A 19,583-nucleotide genomic window follows, 5' to 3' on the forward strand; every position below is an offset into this window, starting at 1 on the left:
TTCGGTAAGTCTGTGATTAGGTGATAAAGTGAAGGCAGCCAAAAAGCCAGCTCAGTATAATATGTTAAAACTTGGCAGTGAGTTTTGATAATCATGTCCCTCATTTTAGTCAGCCATGGCTCTGATTTCTGGAGTCCTGTGTAGACTGAGGATTAGGAAATCCAGGAAACTGCCCAAAAAGAGCCAAGCCTTGAAGTGGTGAGTGGATGGTGAGGTACCCACAGACTTTAGGTAGTGGTGCAAGAATTGCCCTAACTGTACAGGACTGCACATCATGTCCTGGGCTGCTTATTTCCAATAAGTCCTCACAAAAGTTCAAATTATTAACTCCATATTACTATGGTGTATGAAAAGAACTAACCTTGCTCATAACTTACTTTACATCCTATGCTGTAGATTGCTGATGAATATGGAAATGACAAAACGAGAGATAGTCTCCTGGCATCCTCCCATAACATATCTATGATGCTCCTGAAAGTTAGCTCTTCCAGGCAAGGGTTAAATTTGAGTACCTTCCTCACATTCAGATTTGTGTCATCATGGTGGGGTTGCTCTGCTAAGCACTAGGATGTGGTTCAGGGGGAAAGGACCACTAATACCCAAAGGAAACCCACCTATATAACAAAGCTTTAAAAGTATTTTAGATAGTAAAAGTCACAGGACTGAGTATCAGATTTCTTGGTAACTTAAGGCTACATTAGCCATAAAACCTATGGAACAGGTTCTTGCAACAAAGCTAGGTGAGGCAGTAAATGTTTCTTTAGGGTGAGGCAGCTGCTGAGAAAGGCTAATAAGGAAAAAGAAAGGGAAATGCAAGCCTAGATGTTGTGTATTGACCTACTGCTGCAGTCAGGCTTTCTGTCCCACCTCCTGTGAAGATATGAGCCTTTCACTAAACGGACAGTTTCTATTATGTAGGCACAGATCAAAGGTACAGAAGTGTTTTGTCCTTCTTTATCTCAGCAAGAACAGGGAGGTGGGAAAGTACAACCAGAGGTGGGTGTGTTGTCCCTGAATATCCCTATTCCTGGTGGGACTTAGTCCCTTGCCAGTGCAAAGTCTCCAGGATATCTGTGAAAGGAGAAGAGACGAACTGATAAAGACTTGAAAACTCTATTGTGTGTGGAGTCTGACATCATCTCTGGCAGCTGCTGAAAGGTGGCCCTCCTGGTATGAAGCAAGACTCCCGAATTGCTCAAACCAGCTTCGCAGGAACCTGGTGCTGCACCGTGGAAAGCCATGTCTGCCAGTGCATGCAAGGGCATGTCCACCTCCATCACTCTACGACTTGCAGGAGATTTCAGAAGGCAAACTCCCTCCCCGAGCTGTCAAAAAATACAGGAGATGCTAAACTGCAGTGTGTCCCTGCCTGCCACACCTCTCCAGCCACGAAGCCTCAGTAGTTGAGCAGAAGGCTTAGAAAAATTAAACAAACTTTAAAACAAAGTGCTGTGCAGTTAACTGGAAGGGCTGAGTGTGAAGGTGTGTACACTACCCACCAGCTCACAAAATTAGTTAGGAATGACTCAGAAACCAAGTGTGAATGAATGGCATGAAAAGGCACTTAGAGCAGCAGAGAAAAGGGCTCAGTATAGGTCAGTAAAAATGAAAAGTCAGGTCCTAATTCTGTGTTCATTCACAATGCAGAGAGAAAGATCCTTCCTGAATTCAGAAAGAGGTTTGTTCTGTGTAAAGACTGAAATAAAGTGGAAAGCAGGGTGGCAGATGTAATATAGCAAGGTTTAAGGCCTTTAATCAACTTAATCTGTCTTCACTCACCCCAACACAGCTACAGAGGGGACAGCCTCTGTGTGTCCACCACGATGGGCTCTCCATCAACACTCTGGAGAGGAAAATTTCTTCTGAAGGCTTTTAATATTTTCTCTGATCCTAGTTACTTTTTTAATTCTTTGCTTTCACATTGGAATTTAACACAGCTGCACTGGGACGTCATGAAGGGCTGCGAAAACAACTTTGAAATTGGCTTTCAGACAATAGGAAAGGAAATGCAAGGCCTGTGAGTCAATGACAAATTTCATCTTGGATCAGGACCCAGGGTCAAACCAGCACTCTTTCATCAAGACCAGCAGCAAGGGGGCTGCTTGGACTCGGGTCACCTGATGAAGTCTCTAGTGAAATAGGAGGGATGTATATAACTTCCTATAGCCAATACACATTGCCTGGGCTGGATCAGCAGCTGGGTTCTTATCTGTTTGAAATTTAATTGGAGAGCAGGGAGCTCGGGTAGTGGCTCAGACTCTGCTCCACCTCCTGTGCTTGCATTCTTTGATCTCAGAAGGCTGCCTGGTATGAGATCCTCAAGGACCTTATCGGCATGGTCAGGGTTGTGGCACCAGCTGCCCTCTCTTCCTGTCTCAACCTGCAAATGCTTCCCAGTGTCCCTCATGCTCAAGGCGGAAGGGAGTGTGATCTGGTGAAGTGAAAAGTGGTCTCAGTGGTCCCTGAAGGAATAGGTATGTCGCCATAGAGCAGGATGGGAACGAAAATGACTCCAAATCGAAGGCAAAGAGAATGAACTCCACCTTATTTCAAATGCACCGCTCTATTTATAGAGAACGTTGTGCGGACTAATTTCATTGGTCTTAGAGTAAAAAAACTCACACCACTGGTGTGCAGTGAATGACGCGCAGTGGCAGAACATATCTATAAACAATGTGAACAACAAGATAGATTAGAGAATTATTTACATTCTTTCCCAACTGTCTCCCAGGCTCTCGCCTGGTTAGAAAACCTTCTCTTTTTCTCTCTGACTGAACTGAGAATATCCACATAGGTACAAGCAGCAACCTGCACTGCTCTTCAGTAAGGTGTAAGTTGGATCCATCCAAAGAGCACTTGAGGCACTGTCAGGGAGCAGCCTGAGTGGGGCTGTACTTCGAGAGAAGACAAGCTGGAAGTGAAGGTGATCCGAGTTCAGGCAGAGCTCTCACTGGCCAGGGTGCAGTCCTGCAGCATCTGGCTGGCAGGGACAGGGCAGGATGTTGGTGATGGGGTCCATCCTGACCATTCCAGACAAGGTGAGGTGATGAACTAGGTCCAGGGCCTTCTTAGGGAGCCCAGGCAGAAGTGGCCTGAATACAAATCTATACCAGAGGTCCAAGGTCCATCAAGGAAGTAGAACTGGATAGATATATCTGGGAAACTAGGACAGATGACAGCCTGGAGATGGGGACTTCTACAGCATAGTTCAGGTGAGGATAGAAGGCTCATGGCTGAGTTTAAGTGAACTCCTGAGCTCTGGACAGGGGTTGTGTCTGGAGACACCAGGTGAGGTCAAGGTCCTCAAGGCATATCAGGCCCCTGAGAAGCACCTAAATATTGAGCTGTACGAGATGTGGTCTTCAGTGAAGTCTGTAGACTCCTTTGGATCAAGTCTTCCACTCTTCATCAGATTAAGTCAAGTGGAGAGAATACTCTGACTGCACTGGTTGGGAGTCTTGTTGTGTGAGACCATAAAGAAAACAGTGGTTTGGAGTTTGTCTCCTTTGCACCACTCAGCAGTGCTCTGCCCTCTCCTTCTTTCCTGCTTCCTGCCAGGCAGCAGGCTTCAGGTACTGAGCCAAGCCAGAGGAAAGCAGAGTGTTGTCAAAGGGGATGCCTAAGAGACAAGACTTTTAGGTTACTGTGCTTGGCTTGTCTGTGAGCAATGACATGAGGATGTCAAGCCATGTGTCATCCTTTGCACCACCAGGACAAGGACACTCACCACACTGATGATTAACTGCTCATTAATGGGGTGACACCAGACTGAAGGAACAACATAGAAAAACACAACCAGTGATCATGCTTTCCTACAGATTTTTATGGCATACCCAACATGTGATGAGATCCTGGAACTCACTTCATTAGTGCTGTCAAGAGAGGGTCGAGGGGTTGCATATGTTAGACATTCCTATCCTTTTTCTGTTTAAAGAAAATTGGGGGGAAGAAAGGAAAAGGGAAGAAAAGAGAACTGTGCTTTGGAAATTGGCATTTTTATTTCTAGTGTTTTACCAGTCTGTTATTCCTGGGAGTTTACTTTTTTACAGGGACTTTTACAGGGACCAGATTAACACCACCACATCCTTTTGGCTTTTATCAGTCTTCTCTTGAGCTGGGGCTGCTGCCTACCATCAGGAATAAGTCAGTGAACCTGGGAGTCTTAAAACTGATCTGGTCTGACTGTTCTGTACTCCCTGAGAAAACAAAGTCTTGGTGGTACCATATGTGCTGTTACATGAGTTTATTAAAAATTTTCATGAGCACATTCACAGCCCTGTGGTCACATTTCTGCTTATGGCTTCTGTGTTCTTTGCAATGGCACTGCTGCAGTTAAACAGAGTGCCATGGAATTGCACTTCTGCCACCTCCTTGATAAGGCTTTACCAAAACACCTGGAAAAGACATTTCTGCTGCTCAGCTGTTCCATTGGTCTGTGCTACACAAGTACCTGTGGAATTGCCAAGTGTTGTGGCATAACACCTCCCTGTGGGGTCACCAAAGTCTTGCTAAAATTTACTTATGGCTGTGTTGTCCAGCTGCTGGGAACTATTATGTCACTGAGCCAGGGGTTTAAATTCAGAGGGTCAATACCTTGCCATACCCCTTAGCACCTGTAATCTAGCCACAAAAGCATCATTGTCTCTTATTTCTAGTGACTTTTATGGCAAGGAGATGATTTGTTTGCTCAGCGATCTAAGGTAGGAGCCATCTGCTGAGTTTTGCTTGCTGTTGGACGTCACAGGCAGGCTTCTGAAAACACCCCCAAAGTAACAGCTCATCCGCCAGATCTGGACTTGTGTAACTGTGGAGAGATGAGCACTATTCTTAGGGACAGCATTTTGGTGGAGTCACACCTCCAGGAGGTGTGAATCTAGCCCCTGAAAAGAGCAGATGAGAATAATCCCTCACCCACAGACAACATTGCTCTGGTGTCAAGCTTCGCATCTGGAGAGCTTCAGGCTGACTGTGGGTAACCATGCTCAGACCTGCTCATTTAGGACACAGGTGCATGCAGGGACTGCCCTTGGACAACCAGAGGTCTAGGGCAGATCAGAGAGTAAATGCAAAGCTCCCCATCCCCATCTTTGTGCTTAGCCCATAGGACTGCTGGTTTTCATGAATCTATAGGAAAACCAGAAGTTTCAGTAAGGCCTCTCAATACCGAATTGCTATTACAAAGATTATTCCTCTCCATGACTTTTTTTCTATGGGAGTCTCCCCCACTGAAGGCAGAGTGTGGGGACCGTGAGGCAGATGATGTGCTAGAAGCATTGCTTGTGAAATGATGGCTGCATGTGGACTATTTAATGCACTGCAGTGATGCAGCCTCCCGTAGGACCCCTCCAACCCCAGCGTCAGGTTCTGGCCCAGCTCTAAAGAGTGACAGGGTTTGATGATGTTAAGCATCACAGAATAGGATAAAATCAAGAGCAGAGGCCAGCTGAGATTTCCCTGCAGCTGGCCAAGAGCCTGAGCTGTCAAAGCACACAGCCCTGTAGTATTACCTGAAAACATAATCTATACCTAAGAGAATTGGGTTTGTTCAGCCTGGAGAAGGCTTCAGGGTGACCTAGCTCTGGCCTTCCAGTACCTGAAGGGAGCCCATAAGAATGATGGAGTTGGATTTTTCACAAGGGCATGTAGCAGACAGGGCAAAGGAATGGCTTCAAATTGAGGGTGGGTTTAGATTAGACACTGGGAAGAAATTCTTTACTGTGAGGGTGTTGGGGCACTGGAACAGGTTGCCCAGAGAAGCTGTGGGTGCCCGATCCCTGGAAGTATTCAAAGCCGGGCTGGAGCAACCTGGTCTAGTGGGAGGTGTCCCTGCCCATGGCAGGGATAGTTGGAATGAGATGATCTTTAAGATCCCTTCCAATCCAAACCATTCTATATTTCTATGACTATATGATACCTTGCTTAGTGCTTCAGTTGTATCTGTGATGTGGAAATGCAGAGTTTTGATTTGGAAAGGCTGAAGTTTTCTCTAGTTTGTCATTATAATTTGCTATTGATATGCCTTTAGCCCCTGAGGTCCATGAACAAGTATGTGTTGAATTAGAAATATTTATAGTAATTACAGGTTCTTTTTTTCCTGGTGATTAATTTTAATTATAGATTCTAGAATAATGAGAATATCCATGATAATACTCCCTGTCCTTATCCTCAGGTCTAAAGTTCCCTAGTGTTCCAAAAGACACTGTGTGCCCAACAATATCATGATCCTGAACAACTATGGAGAAAACACTGGTTATCCAGATTCTTGCAGTTAAGCATTTGGAAGCTGTTATGTCTGGGGTTTTTACCATGTCTTATGGCAATAGGAAATAAAATGAATGGCTGTGGTTCATTCAATGATTTTCCTGACGTAATTAATGGACAGAAATAGAAGGCAGGAATTGAATTAAACCACTCCCATTCTTTTCTTATTCCCTTCTGAGATTTTTGCAGGCAAAGATCTATAAACTTTATCTGAGTGTTTACTGAGTAGTTTTTCCCATGTTATATGCAACCCTCTGAAATCTGTTGACGCAAAAAGGTCAAGTCCCCTGCATTTACTTTTTCCTGCAGCAATAATCTTCTGGTTTTTCTTTAAGTAATTGGTCATAATACTTGTCCTTAGAATAGTGGGCAGATTTCTTTATTTAGATCCAGCTTTCATAAAAAATCTGCTTGACTGTGTGCCTGATGGACACAGTCTTGTCAAGCAATTTAATTCCTAGCATGCTGGGTTTTCAGAGGATGCTGTTTTCCCCTTGCTTCTGTTTCAGTAGTCAATGGAGCCTGTCCACGACACATACCCCACAGTTAAGGATTTTGAAATGAACCAAATTTAAGTACACTTCATGGCATAGACAGAGTTAACCACACTTGCAGGTAGCTTCATGATACTGGAAGACAGGCAATATTGTATGTATGAAGATCACTGATAAATATATTTTCTTGCTGGAGTGCAATCAACAGGAGGATTTGGCTAGCTCTTCTATGAAGGCTGTTTTAATTTCTGCCCTTTTAGAGATTTACTCATTTGGCTTGTCCAAGGGATAAAACATGCTTTTAATGCTGAAGAACATGCGCTGTACTGTATGTCTGAAGGAAGAGAAATCCAGTAACTGCCTAGAATGGAAGAGCTTCCCCCACAAATACCTTTCAGTAGTAACCTGAAATAATTGGTTTAGTGCTGGAAACTTGCTGATGCATGTCAGTGTAGATGTCGAGATCCCGGATTAATGCATGGATAAGAAGTGGGCTGTGATTCATACTTAGTAGCTTCTGTCCTCCCACCAGCTTAGCAATATCTAAAGGCCATTACAAATACCGCAATCACCATTTTCTCTGCTGTTGAACCAGCATTTTTATTATGGAATTCAGGTGTGCTTCATATCTGCCTCCTTGTTCTGTCACACCTTAGGTTCCGTGGAAGGGGGTTAATGGGCATTGTCTGAAGAGCAGAAGCTCTCCAAGGGGAAAAATTTAAGATGTTCTCACAACAAGGGGGATTCATTCTTCCAGAACTAAACCTGGACCAGGACCTGTTAAGCATCATATGAAAAGATGGTCTAGCACACCTGAAAACTAAAGGGACAGCAGCAGCTGGTAGGTCAGTAGGATGCATTGAGCCTGTCTGGCTGGTGGCACATATTGGACCAGACTACTCTCATCTTCGGGGAAATAAAATACCCCATTCTGCAATATCAAGGTTATGTCTTTCTGTGGTTTGCAAAAGATAGGCTGGGGAGCAACCACTCCTTGTGGGTGGAGGGGCCATCCAAAATTAGAAAAGGAAACTGGAAATAGGGAACAGAGCTGCAGCTCACTTACTGAAATAGCGAGTTCTTGTATTACTGACTGTTTGCACAATGCCACATCCTAGTGATTTTTGTGGAATAGAAACAAGCCACCCGTTGAAGCTGCTGAGCTGAAAGTTTGCTGAATGAACTGAAAATTATGATAATAATAATGATATATTCTGCTCCTGGGAGGACATATGCCTCCAGTAGGGTTGTCCAGCCAGGGTTTTACAAAGCATCAGTCAAGCTACAGATGATTGACCTGGCATGTGTTTTCAAACCCTGCTTTGTAGATGCTAATAGCAAAATTGTTGTCTTCTGGTTACATTTCTCAATTTTCTTTGTGCACTGTGTAAATAAGAAGACTCATAATAAAGGGAAGATGTTGTGAGCAACTACATACAAGTTTATCTACCTGCAGCAGCACTGGCATAAGCTGAGCATCATGTTTTCACCCATTCCAAGAATAATTCTCTGTTTATCCAGACTTGGCATGATTGTGAGGGGGAAAAGGAAACGCTTTTTGAGCTGCTGTTGGGAACAATGCTATTGCTAAATATAAGCAAGTAAGACACAGTTGAAATGTGTTGTGCTGAAATTTTGTTTCCTGTTTTACCAATCCTACTTATTTTCATTTTTCTCCCTACAGAACAATTCAATTAAAACATCGAAATACAATTTCTTCACTTTCCTGCCTCTCAACCTGTTTGAGCAGTTTCAGCGAATAGCCAATGCTTACTTCCTTTTCTTGCTGATTTTGCAGGTATGAAATCACTGTGCTGTTTCCAGCAGATTGTTCTCTGTTATCAAAGCCAGTTTATGTTTGACAGGTGTAATGAAGTGCAGGCTATATTCCTGGTGTGAATTAGCATCTTAGTAAAATCTAACAGCACATAGAAAGTAGGGCAGAAAAAAGCAATTTTCTCTTTTACCTTTGTATATGAGGGTTTGAACTAAATGAAGGAGAAAAGTTAATTAGTTTTCAACAAATTGTGCAACTTTTTCATGCCCTGCCCTACTATCCCTTTGTGTCTACCTTTGAATGCTCCTGGCTGTCCTCAGATTTGCATTACTTATTCATCGTGTAGTATAAAGCCAAGTTGTCTCTTACCCATAGATTTTAAGGTGAATTCCACAAAGGAAAACAGTAAGAACAGTAAGAAGGACACCACATTTGTAACCACACATTTGTGGTGTTTCCCTGGGAAGGAAGGAGTTAACATCAGAAAGGCTCAAGGCTGTGGCTAGTTTGCATAAAGCTGGAGATTGCTGCTCCCTTCTCCAGGGTGAGGAAGGTGTCCAGTATGGAGTGTGCCAGACACTGGCAGCGCTGTTGAACCCTGTGGATTGCAATGGCATTGTGTTGCACTTTGCTCATCACTGTTGCTAATGATACCCTGAAAGCTGAACGCACCGGATAAACTGATATCAGGATTTCTGCCCCTTTGCACCTTGCTGTGTACTCTGCCATTGTTGAGTCATATCAGAATACATGTTATCAAAAGAAGGGTATAATTTTGATCATGTTTCAAGCTTAATGTTTTAAAGTTGATCATTTCACTGCACACAAATTTGCAAAATAACCCGTTTCAAATGCTTTTTTAATATAATTTCAGCTCAAAAAAGCATAGGTGAAATGTGGTTAAGCCTTCAGCAAACCACATATGATCTCTTTTGCTTATTTACGGGGAATGAATTTTTGAAATTACAGTGCATCTATATTTTTCAAGAGACGGTGCCTTTTCAGCTGAGCTGAGAGCACAGTTCCTGTGTTGTTGTACTGCACTCTAGCTGTTTGTCTGTCAAATTCATGGCATTTCAAAGTATTTGTCTTTAATTATTCCACTGTGTGTTTTGCTAGGCCATCTAGGGTTGACTATATATAAAAGCACACAGCCTTTTCTTTACATCAAGGTAGCCTAAAGAGGGCAGGCATTAGTTTACATATTTCTCACTCCATCCCTGTGGGACTATTCCTGCATCAAGTGTGGATGTGATGGGCAGGCTGTGGGGACTGTGTCTCCCCCTCCTTTGGCACAGACCAGTGGGACATGCGTTTTCCAAGGCAGGTGAAAAGGCAGTAGTTGCAGCCTGCACAGCTGAGCAGGGCTATGGTGCCTGTAGGATCTGGGCTATGACAGTGCATAAATATCAACTTCAGAACGCACGTGGAGTTGACACTTCCCAGATCCAAACTGAGGGACACACTAATGCTGGTTTCACATTGCTTCCATCCCTGGTGCTGCACTTCTAGAGGAAGGGGAGAATTGTGTGGGAGTAGGACATCTCCCTCTGCATGACGGACAGCCTAAGAGAATCACCCTTGACTCTTTGGTCCTCTCACTGTTAAAGATGTAGGAAACAAAGTGGCTGTGCTGCTCTTGGGAGAGCAAGGTCAGCCCTGGCAACAGCTTGCATTGTCCATTGATGCAAAATTTACTTCAGCAAAATGTGAGAAGTTACTGAAACACAGAACAGAAGCTTTTGAGGGCTCTGCACAGCTGGTTTTGCTCTGATAGCTCTTGAGTCCCTCACAGGGGGCTTGCCCATGTCAGTACTTCCAAAGAAATACCCTGGGGATTTGGCAATCCTAATTCTGCAAACAACAATAAAGAACAACCCACTACACTTTCTGACAGCTCAATTTTTCTAACTTAAATTACAGCTGGTTTTGTAAGGAAAGCATGGGTTCCCTGGCTCTCCCACATTTTGAGGGGGTGGAGGGTCACATATCAGGGCTGCAGCTACATTTCTGTCTTTATTCAGATATAGAAAAATGTTGTCTGCAGCTTGATTAGGAAGCAGTGGTTTTCTGAACTGGCAGGAAATGTCTTAACTCAGATCTTTTCTTCCTACAGCTGATTCCTCAGATTTCCTCACTGGCCTGGTTTACAACAGTGGTGCCCCTGGTGCTTGTGCTGGCTGTATCAGGAGTCAAGGATGCCATTGATGATTTTGTAAGATCTGTATTTCTGACCTGTACTTTGGAGTTGGCCTGCGATTCTTCAGCACAGTAACTGAAATAAACTGCTTAAACAAAGTGGTGGCAGGCACTCAAATGGTGTCTGAAATGAAGTCCCTAAAACCTATAGTTTGTTACTGAAACAGGAGCTAGAATTTCCAAATTGATGAACAGCTCAGCAGCTCCACTGGCTTTCTCTGAAACTGCTCAGCATGTCTGAAAATATGATCACTCATAGATATGTCTGGATGCAGGTACAGAAATCTTTTCTTAGGTTTCCACTTTGGAGAACTTATCCTCTGTCATCTAGTACAATTTAGGAGAAAAACAAATTTGGTAGGAAGCAAGTGCTCAACCCACTTGTGATTTTTCAAACTTGCTCTGATTTGGCCAAAGTCTGCTGCCATCAGAGCTAATGGTCAAAATCCCAATTGACTTCACAGAGTGATATTAGAGCTGAGTTTGGCATCTGATTTTCTCTCATTATTAAAATGATTTTGATGTTCAATGGAGCAATGCCAGAACATCAATGGCTACTTTCCATATGAGAGCAGAGGAATGAATTTCTCTGGTGTTTACAGACTGAGGTGGGTGGGAGCAATGCCAGCTGAGTCAGGGCTGTGCTAAAGTGACATGTAAGGCTCTACCTTCCTTCTTCTCTCCAAGAGCAAACCCAGTATTGCCTGTTGCCCTTTGCAGTCTGATTATGCTCTGTGTCACTGCCCTAAACATGTGCTGGACACTGACTCAGTCGTGACCCTAATCTGCCTGACCCATTCAGCCAGCTGGGTGGAAACCTAAAATGTTAATGAACTGCCTACGGCTCCTCTGTGTATGGTTTCCTGGAATTGCCTTTTAACCTTCTGATCCAATTTTCAGAATCGACACAAAAGCGACAAACACGTCAACAACCGCCCAGTCCAGGTCCTGATCAATGGCATGTAAGTCCTTATTTCTGTAGTTCTCACAGGGAAAAGCATTTTATTAGTAAATATTTTTTATTTTTGTGTGTGTATGTGTGATTCTCAACAGTCACTAAACAATTTAAAATTGAATTGTGTTTCATACCACTACTTCATCATGCAGTTTTGGACTATGTGTCTGATTAACAAACCCTAGACACAGTACCAGAATCTGTGCAGACATTATGGCTGTGACCTTGTGCTGACAAAACCTAAAGTCCTTCTCTGTTCATGGGTGTTTATGTTTAAGTAAGAATTTCAGAGTGTTGTATTACTTTACTCCTTACCCCACAAGTAACATGCAAAGCTATCTTCTGGATCCATTTATACTCATAGCATTTATTTTGCATTAAGCAAAACTAGGCATTATCAACAAGATATTTCAAATTAAGAAGCTGGAATAGCTCCTTCATACACTTCATTATACTTCGAGTGTGTTTAGCACTTCTGGCTTAGATGTACCCAAAACATTTCAGCTGCGTGCTTTGGACATTGTACTGCTAGCACTGTTCTTTCCTGCAGAAAAAATAGCAGAGGCTTTGGCTTTCATGGCAGACAGATGTGCTTGCAGCTCCGTGGAGTCCAACTATGCACAGGACACAGCTGTAGACAGCTGGGAAGTATTTTGTGACTTTTTTCCACACTACAGATATCAGTACATTGTGTAAACTCCAACAGATGATCAAACAGTTAAAAATATAAGTGGAAACTGAAGTCTAGGGACATGTTTTTTTGTGCTCTCTGCTAAGTAAACCAGTTTCTTAGTTTACTGTGTATTAGTTACTGTGTCTAGGAAACAAATTTTGACACAGAAATTTTATAATGTTTTGCCTTTTTCAAAACCAGGAAACCATATATCCTGTCCAGCTCTAACCAACACTGAATAAGCAAGATTGAACTGAGTTCAAGCTTTAGATCCCAGTCCTGCTTTGAGACTGATCTTTTCTCACCTCTAGAATTTTCATGTACAACTATCTTGGCTGTGTTGGTGCTTGCAGTTTAGCTGGCTTCCTGTATGCACATCTGGCTTAATGCTGTGAAGACTGCTGCAGACATGGCTCAGACAGGCAAGTGCACAGCCAAAGCACCTGTGCTGACCTTCCTGAAAACTGGTTACTCTTGCCCTTAGTACCACTAAGAAAACCTCACACAATCTGCAGTTTTCCCCGATGAAGTCTCTCACACAAAGCAGAGAGGGTTTTTTGAGGCAATGTGGCCCTTTAAGAGAAGGAAGGGAGTAGTCACTGCAGAGACAAGGACAAGGATAGTGCACATGGACTGTAATACTGTTGTGGGGCTTGGTCTCAACCCAGCATGGGTTAGCCCAACTACTGCTTTTATTGATTTTTACTGAGTTCTGGTGGGTTTTTTTTTGGGTTTTTTTTTTTTTTTTGTACTATGGTGGTCTTCCAGCCATTGATCAGGACACATCATGGCAGGCCCTGCTCCCAAGTCCTGATGGCACCTACGGTCTGGCTCCAGGAGCAGAGCTAAGTTCCCCACTTTCCCAAGCAGCTTTTGCTATATGTGCTTACTTACTGGAGTTTTCCTTGCAGGTTAAAGGAGCAAAAATGGATGAATGTCCAAGTGGGGGATATAATAAAACTAGAAAACAACAACTTTGTGACAGTGAGTACCGTTTGTCTCTATCCTGATCACAGTTAATCTCTTCCACTCTTATCACTCACAAGAAAATCAGTCATAGTGATGATGTGGCAGTAGCCACAAGCAGCACTGCTCTGCAATGTCTGCTGCCTTTGTGAAATTCATGCCAAGTCTGTCTGTCTCTCTGTGCTCAGGCTGATCTCCTGTTGCTGTCGAGCAGTGAGCCACACAGCCTGACGTACATCGAGACAGCTGAGCTGGACGGGTGAGTGAGCCTGGCCCTGGCATGCAACCACTGCCATCACTGCAAAGCCACGTTCCTGGTGACCCTGGGTGCTGCAGGCATACCTGCAATAGCTTTGGTAGCAAGAGTTTCATAGCATGTAGAATAAACTTTGCGTAGGTATCTTGAAAGTAACGTTTTCTGGTGGATACTTTTGCTTTTTGAGTGCAAATGTCATGTGAGGAGGGGACTTTACTTTTCAGTGACAGCTCTTCTAATACTGAGAGTTAGTTAGACACATGTCCCTGCAATATCCTCAGCAGAAGCTGCTGCTTTTCTCTCCTCTAGTATTTTCCTTGAGAAACATTATCTGAGTGAAATAACCATAATGAGTAACTCTGGTAATCTCCTTTGGTCTGCAATAGAATAATATCAATGCAAGCACACAGCAAAGGCTTCCAAAAGCTGTTCAGTCCAGGACACAGCTAGCTACAAAACCAGAGAGCTGCAACTTGTATTAATTGGAATAAACTGGAGCTGAGTCATCTTTATCACCCAGTTTGCATTACCCTTTCTGCATTGCTCAGAACTAGCAACAGTCTGAGCAACTAAGCAAGACCAGAGATTTCAAGAAATTGTGTCTCTCCCAAGACCCTGCAGACAGCCCTCTGGACTTTCCCTATGTGATTTCTGCTGAAAATGGGTTTGTAGTTTTCATACACACAAGTGCCACTTCTAAGAGGCCCTGAACAAATGCAGTATGCTTTTGACATTGCATTTCCAGCTCCCCAGCCAGCTAGTCCCAGGACTGAAGTAATCTTCCAGATCAGAATACCATGGGAGAAAAAATTCAGAGCTCTCATATATGCTTAGATACCTTGGGTTTAAATGTGTCATGAGTGACATGGTAGAGAGTGCACTGCTCTGTGGTAAAATTAAGAAGACAGAGCCACTTCATCTTTGGTACCATGCTCAGAATTCCTCTGAATTCCTGTCATTGCAACTCAAAGAGCCAATCTACACCCTTTGGCCAGGTGAAACAGATGTACAGTATCACAGTCCATCAGATGTCTAAGGAAGAAGACTGTCCTCAAGAGCAGAAGTGATTTTCAAGGAAAGCTTTCAGTTCACATATGACTTTCAGTTAATGTTTTTTTCTTATGTTATTTGTCACAGTGAAACAAACCTGAAGGTGAAGCAGGCACTAACAGTCACTGCAGAGCTTGGAGAAGATCTTCAGAAGCTGACGGAGTTCAATGGTGAGTATAAATGGAAAATTCACTTTACAGATGACTTGCCCAAATTAGAGAGAGTGACTGGGACTCTTCCTTCCAAACTGTCCACTGCCCCCTGCTAGTTCTTCTCTGGAAACAGCACTGGCAAAACAGAACAGGCACTCTGCAGTCTGTACAGCAGGTATCAACACCACATCTAAAGGAAAAGGTCCCTCTTTGCTTGCAGGCCTTGGTGCCATGCATGGTTATGACCTGACACTGCACTGGTGGCAATTCTTCTGGATGGACACTTTTCTTTTGTGTCTGTCAGTACAAGTTGAGACTACCCCCCTTGAAAGGCAGCACAAGAGTTCACATAACGGCACAATGGAAACTGTTATCCCAAAACCTTATGCTTAGTTCAAAACATTTACACACTGATGTAGCAATGCTGATGCACTGATTACATTTATCTTGTGATCAGTGGCATTTCCCAGACATCACACAGACCTGAGGAATAACTGTGCACACAGGACAGGTGAGCCTTCCCAGCCTGAAGCCTCACCCTGAAGCCGTTCCTTTCCTCTCTCAATGCAACAATAAAGACTGAGTTTTAAAATATCTAAAGGCAAGCAGTATAGATGGGCTTAACAGGAAATGTGTCCTTTCTTAGCACTGTTTTCTGTATCAAATACAAGATAGAATAGAATAGAATAGAATAGAATAGAATAGAATAGAATAGAATGTTTTAATTGGAATTATCTACAATTATCATCTAGTCCAACTGTCTGACCACTTCAGGGCTGACCAAAAATTAAAGTATGTGTTTAAGGGCACTGTCCAAATGCCTCTTAAACCTCACAGGCTGGGGGCCTGTCAATGACCTCTCTAGGAAGCCTGTTCCAGTGAGTGGTCACCCTCTCAGTAAAGAAATGTTTCCTAAGAGGTCCAGTCTGAACCTCTTCTGGTGCAACTTCAACCATTCCCATGTGTCCTGTCACTGGATGCCAGAGAATACTTAGCAGCATACACAGAGAAAGGAGATAGACCTGTCAAAACCAGAATACTCCATGCTCACACATCTTCTGTCTGTGGAGAGAAGATGAGGGAACAGACCAAGTGGTGTTAGTCACGTTCTGCAGTGCCTTGCTGGCTTAGATATGAGGTCAAGATTATAGGAGGAGTTATTATGGAAAGGAGTGGAATGAATGCTGCTGTCCTTGGAACGCCTCAAGGATTGCAGGCTTTCAGGAAATACTTTTAGATATAGAGGGAAAATAATTTTAGGAAAAAAAATGTTTTTGAAATGAGTAGATGATTCCAGGACAAGTGGTGGGGATGTGGCAAAGAGCATAGCTGAGACTGTCTCTGGTAGTTTCTTTTGCCTTCTTTGTTGAGGTTTTATGCAATAATATGTGTGGGTTTTGCCAAGTGTCAGCTCAGTACATCAGGATTTCTTTTGAAGTGGTGGCTGAGGTTCTGAGTGTTTTAGGTTTTGAGAAATATGCTTCTACATGTAAAGTTAGATGCTTAATGTTAATAATTGGAGTGGCATGCCTTAATTATTTTCCTGAGCAGGCTGAAATGTCTATCAATTTGTAAGCAAAGTCTTAATCTTAGATAATTTTTCAAGCATGCTTATCATGATGGTTATCTAAGGGCACTCTATTTTTGGAAGTGCTTAATTAAAAAAACATTTAAAAATATTTTGGAAAATTGAGAATTTTGTTATTGGATATTTATTTATTTATTCTCCAAATCTCTATTTTACTTATGTTGTAAATAAAAGTGGCCTCTTCACAATACTTAAAATGAATAAAATGGTTCCCAGGATGATTTATATTTGACAGTGTACTGGGAAGAGTGCCTGGAATCAGACCCAGCCTTTCATTTCCCTTAGCAAACCTCAGTAGAAATATTTAAATATTTATGTAACTCTTTATCTAATTACTTAAGACAGGAAGAGAAGACAGGGTTGTGCAGCTAATACAGGCACTCAGTGGAATGCTTAATGTGAGTTATGATGTTTGTTTGATGGTTCAGATAAGGAAGATGCTTGCAAAACACTGAATTTCTTTGTTTGATTTGGGGAACTGGGAGATCAGAAAGGCAACGATACTTTTCAGTTACCCTCTACTTATCACAGTTCAGTTGGCAGTATTTAACCCTTTCAGCTGAAATGTATTCCAGATATCTTATCGCTGTTGCTGGGCGAGGGGGACAGGAGGCATGGTGCCTGACTGTGGTGCCCTCAGTTGCAGAGCTACTGGGCTCAATGCAGCTGCCCTGGAAGGATCTTTAGAGCTTCTCACTCTTTTGTGGTCAGTCTCTTTTGGATGAATCCCTTCTGATCTCAAAATCAGTGTGTCAAAAGCCTAGACACACCCGCTTATGGGAAAGCAGATGTGGACATGTGAGGTGCTCACAGGAGCACTGTCCCACAGCAGGCACAGTGTTCCTGGTGGGAGACCATGCCCTGGGTTTGCTTTGTGTTGTGCTGTTTGAGCTTCCAGTGCAAAGCCCCTGTTTCCTTGGTGCTTTTCAAGGTGTTTGTGAGGGTGGCAGTGAGATGGGCCTGGTTACTAGAGACTTTCAGGAGTGATGGGGCACAGGTCTGGTCCTTGTTGGACTAACCAGATGATAAAATAGAAGAGCAATGCAGTTGTTAGTATGAATTCTCATGCCACATGTGTCACTGAATTTCCTAATTATTCAGTCTTTCGTGTCTGATGGTTTTTCTTCCCTAGATTAGAGCTGCTTTTTTTATCATTTGCATAATGTTTGATTTTACATCTGTAGTGGTGAAGACAACCATGACACTTTAAGCTGTACTTTTCTTCTGGACTTCTCTGGATTTTTTTTCTAGTCTCTTGAGCCTGGTGTGTAAATCTGAGAGCAGCTAGAAGAACTGTAGTCTCTGCAAATGCCAGTATTTTAGTAGGTATTTATAGCCTGTGATGAAAATAACTGCTGATTAAGTGAACAGACTCAACTCTTAGATTGCCTTTCAATAAGGCTTATTTGTATTTTCCAGTTCTCAATACATCCACAGGGTTCTGCTTTGTATCTTTAAATGTCAGGTGCAGTGGTTGATTTAAATAGTAATTTTTATACTGAGGTATCTGAACACATTTTATTACAAGAAATAAATATAAAGCATGGCAATAGACACTCTGATCACTTACAGTGTCAGCTCAGTGGCCAAAGGTAGCGTCATCTTTTTATGTGCTCCTGGGATGTGAGTTATAAAACAGTTGAAATTAAAAATCAGTGAACAAAGACACCTCAGTTAATTACTCTTCTGCAGCCTTTAGGCTATGATTCTATTCACTTGGGCTCCTGCAGTTTGAAGGAAAATAAAATAAGAAAAAAGCTGATGTCAGCACTTTTAGCTAAAGTTATCCAGTGACATCCTACTATTATGAATTTGCTGTGAATGGATTAAAAGTATGTTGCTGGTTGAACATTTCTTCTCACCCACATAGAAGCTGTGGAAACTTTGTTTTGTACTCTACCAATAAAAAATTGCCATGTTCAAAGAATTGGATAAATCCAAATTCACTGTGGTCCCTTCAATTATGAGATGAATATAGGGAAGGAGCAACATCCCAGAACATCAGTAAATATAAGATACAGAATAGGAATGACAGGTTTAGGAGTCAGCTGTAACTAGAATGTGAAATACTGTCTCTCTGAGGAGCAGCTGGGAATGCAGTATTGATGACACCTTTCTGGACCAAGATTTCCATTTTTGCTTTTACATTCCTTTTACAGGAGAAGTCAGATGTGAGGCACCAAACAACAAACTGGATAAATTCACAGGAACTCTTACTCTTCGGGGAGAGAAATATGCCCTGGACAACGAGAAGATGCTGCTGAGGGGCTGTACTATCAGGAACACAGAGTGGTGCTTTGGGCTCGTTATTTATGCTGGTAGGTAAAAAGACTGACATGCCGATTGCAGAGCCCAGCAGTAGCATGGGGATACATCACACCCAGCATGCACAAAGGAATCAAGTCTTTATACCAGGCATGAGGAGAAAAAAATTTCAGAAATCCAAGCAGCAAAGTACAGGAGGGGAGTTTTGATCGATGACTAAGAAAGAATGTAACAATTAAATTTCGTTAAGAATTCTCTCAAGTGTATTGAAATAAACACTCTGTATCATTTCTATGTGGTTTTCATAGATTTTCAGGGTCATCAATAATATTATTGATTAGTTCTATGCTTTCCATGAGCATAGTCCTTCTATTGTTTCTATACTCCTCTAGACATGTGAAATAATACATAATATGTCACCAATAACATAGCAATACCAAATATACTGTGAAAAGTGATTAAACCTGAATGGAAGGGTTGAATGTTGAAAGAAAATAGTTGAGTCAAAGTCCAGGTTTAGTGGTTTTATGTGACTCTCTCCATATAATCTCAGACAAATGACTTAACCTGTTCCTGCCCAAGTTTCCCACTAGCACTCTAAACTGTGTGTACCTGACTTCATGAGAGCTGTGATGGTTATTTATGCTGAAAAGCACAGTGGGGCCCCAGAGGGAATCAGCTTTAGAACAGCTAAGCTTTATTACTAAAATTAACAAGTGTGCTTCATCTCCAGGGCCAGACACGAAACTCATGCAGAACAGCGGAAAAACAACTTTTAAGCGAACGAGCATTGATCGGCTCATGAATGTCCTTGTGTTGGTGGTAAGTCTGATTAATGAGTCTTCCTTTCCTCAGACATGTTCATCATTTCCAGATGCTCCACCTCTCTGTCCACACAAATGGGGGAATATCAGAAGTGACTAATGATAAAAATAAAAAGTACATCA

The 19,583-nt window shown here is 42.6% G+C and overlaps 1 protein-coding gene across 3 annotated transcripts in view; it reads left to right on the forward strand.

Moving 5' to 3' along the window:
* Nucleotides 1-19,583, forward strand: part of LOC137465267 (phospholipid-transporting ATPase ID-like) — an 83,945-nt gene that overhangs the window by 33,854 nt on the left and 30,508 nt on the right. For all 3 annotated transcript variants that reach the window (XM_068177217.1, XM_068177216.1, XM_068177218.1), the window contains exons 4-11: nucleotides 8,440-8,553; nucleotides 10,649-10,747; nucleotides 11,632-11,693; nucleotides 13,271-13,343; nucleotides 13,514-13,584; nucleotides 14,719-14,801; nucleotides 18,531-18,689; nucleotides 19,370-19,458. In XM_068177217.1, the coding sequence (XP_068033318.1) occupies nucleotides 8,440-8,553; nucleotides 10,649-10,747; nucleotides 11,632-11,693; nucleotides 13,271-13,343; nucleotides 13,514-13,584; nucleotides 14,719-14,801; nucleotides 18,531-18,689; nucleotides 19,370-19,458 (750 nt within the window). The remainder of the gene's footprint in view (nucleotides 1-8,439; nucleotides 8,554-10,648; nucleotides 10,748-11,631; nucleotides 11,694-13,270; nucleotides 13,344-13,513; nucleotides 13,585-14,718; nucleotides 14,802-18,530; nucleotides 18,690-19,369; nucleotides 19,459-19,583) is intronic.

This window comes from Anomalospiza imberbis, chromosome Z (assembly GCF_031753505.1).
Source record: "Anomalospiza imberbis isolate Cuckoo-Finch-1a 21T00152 chromosome Z, ASM3175350v1, whole genome shotgun sequence".
Taxonomy (NCBI): Eukaryota; Metazoa; Chordata; class Aves; order Passeriformes; family Viduidae; genus Anomalospiza; species Anomalospiza imberbis.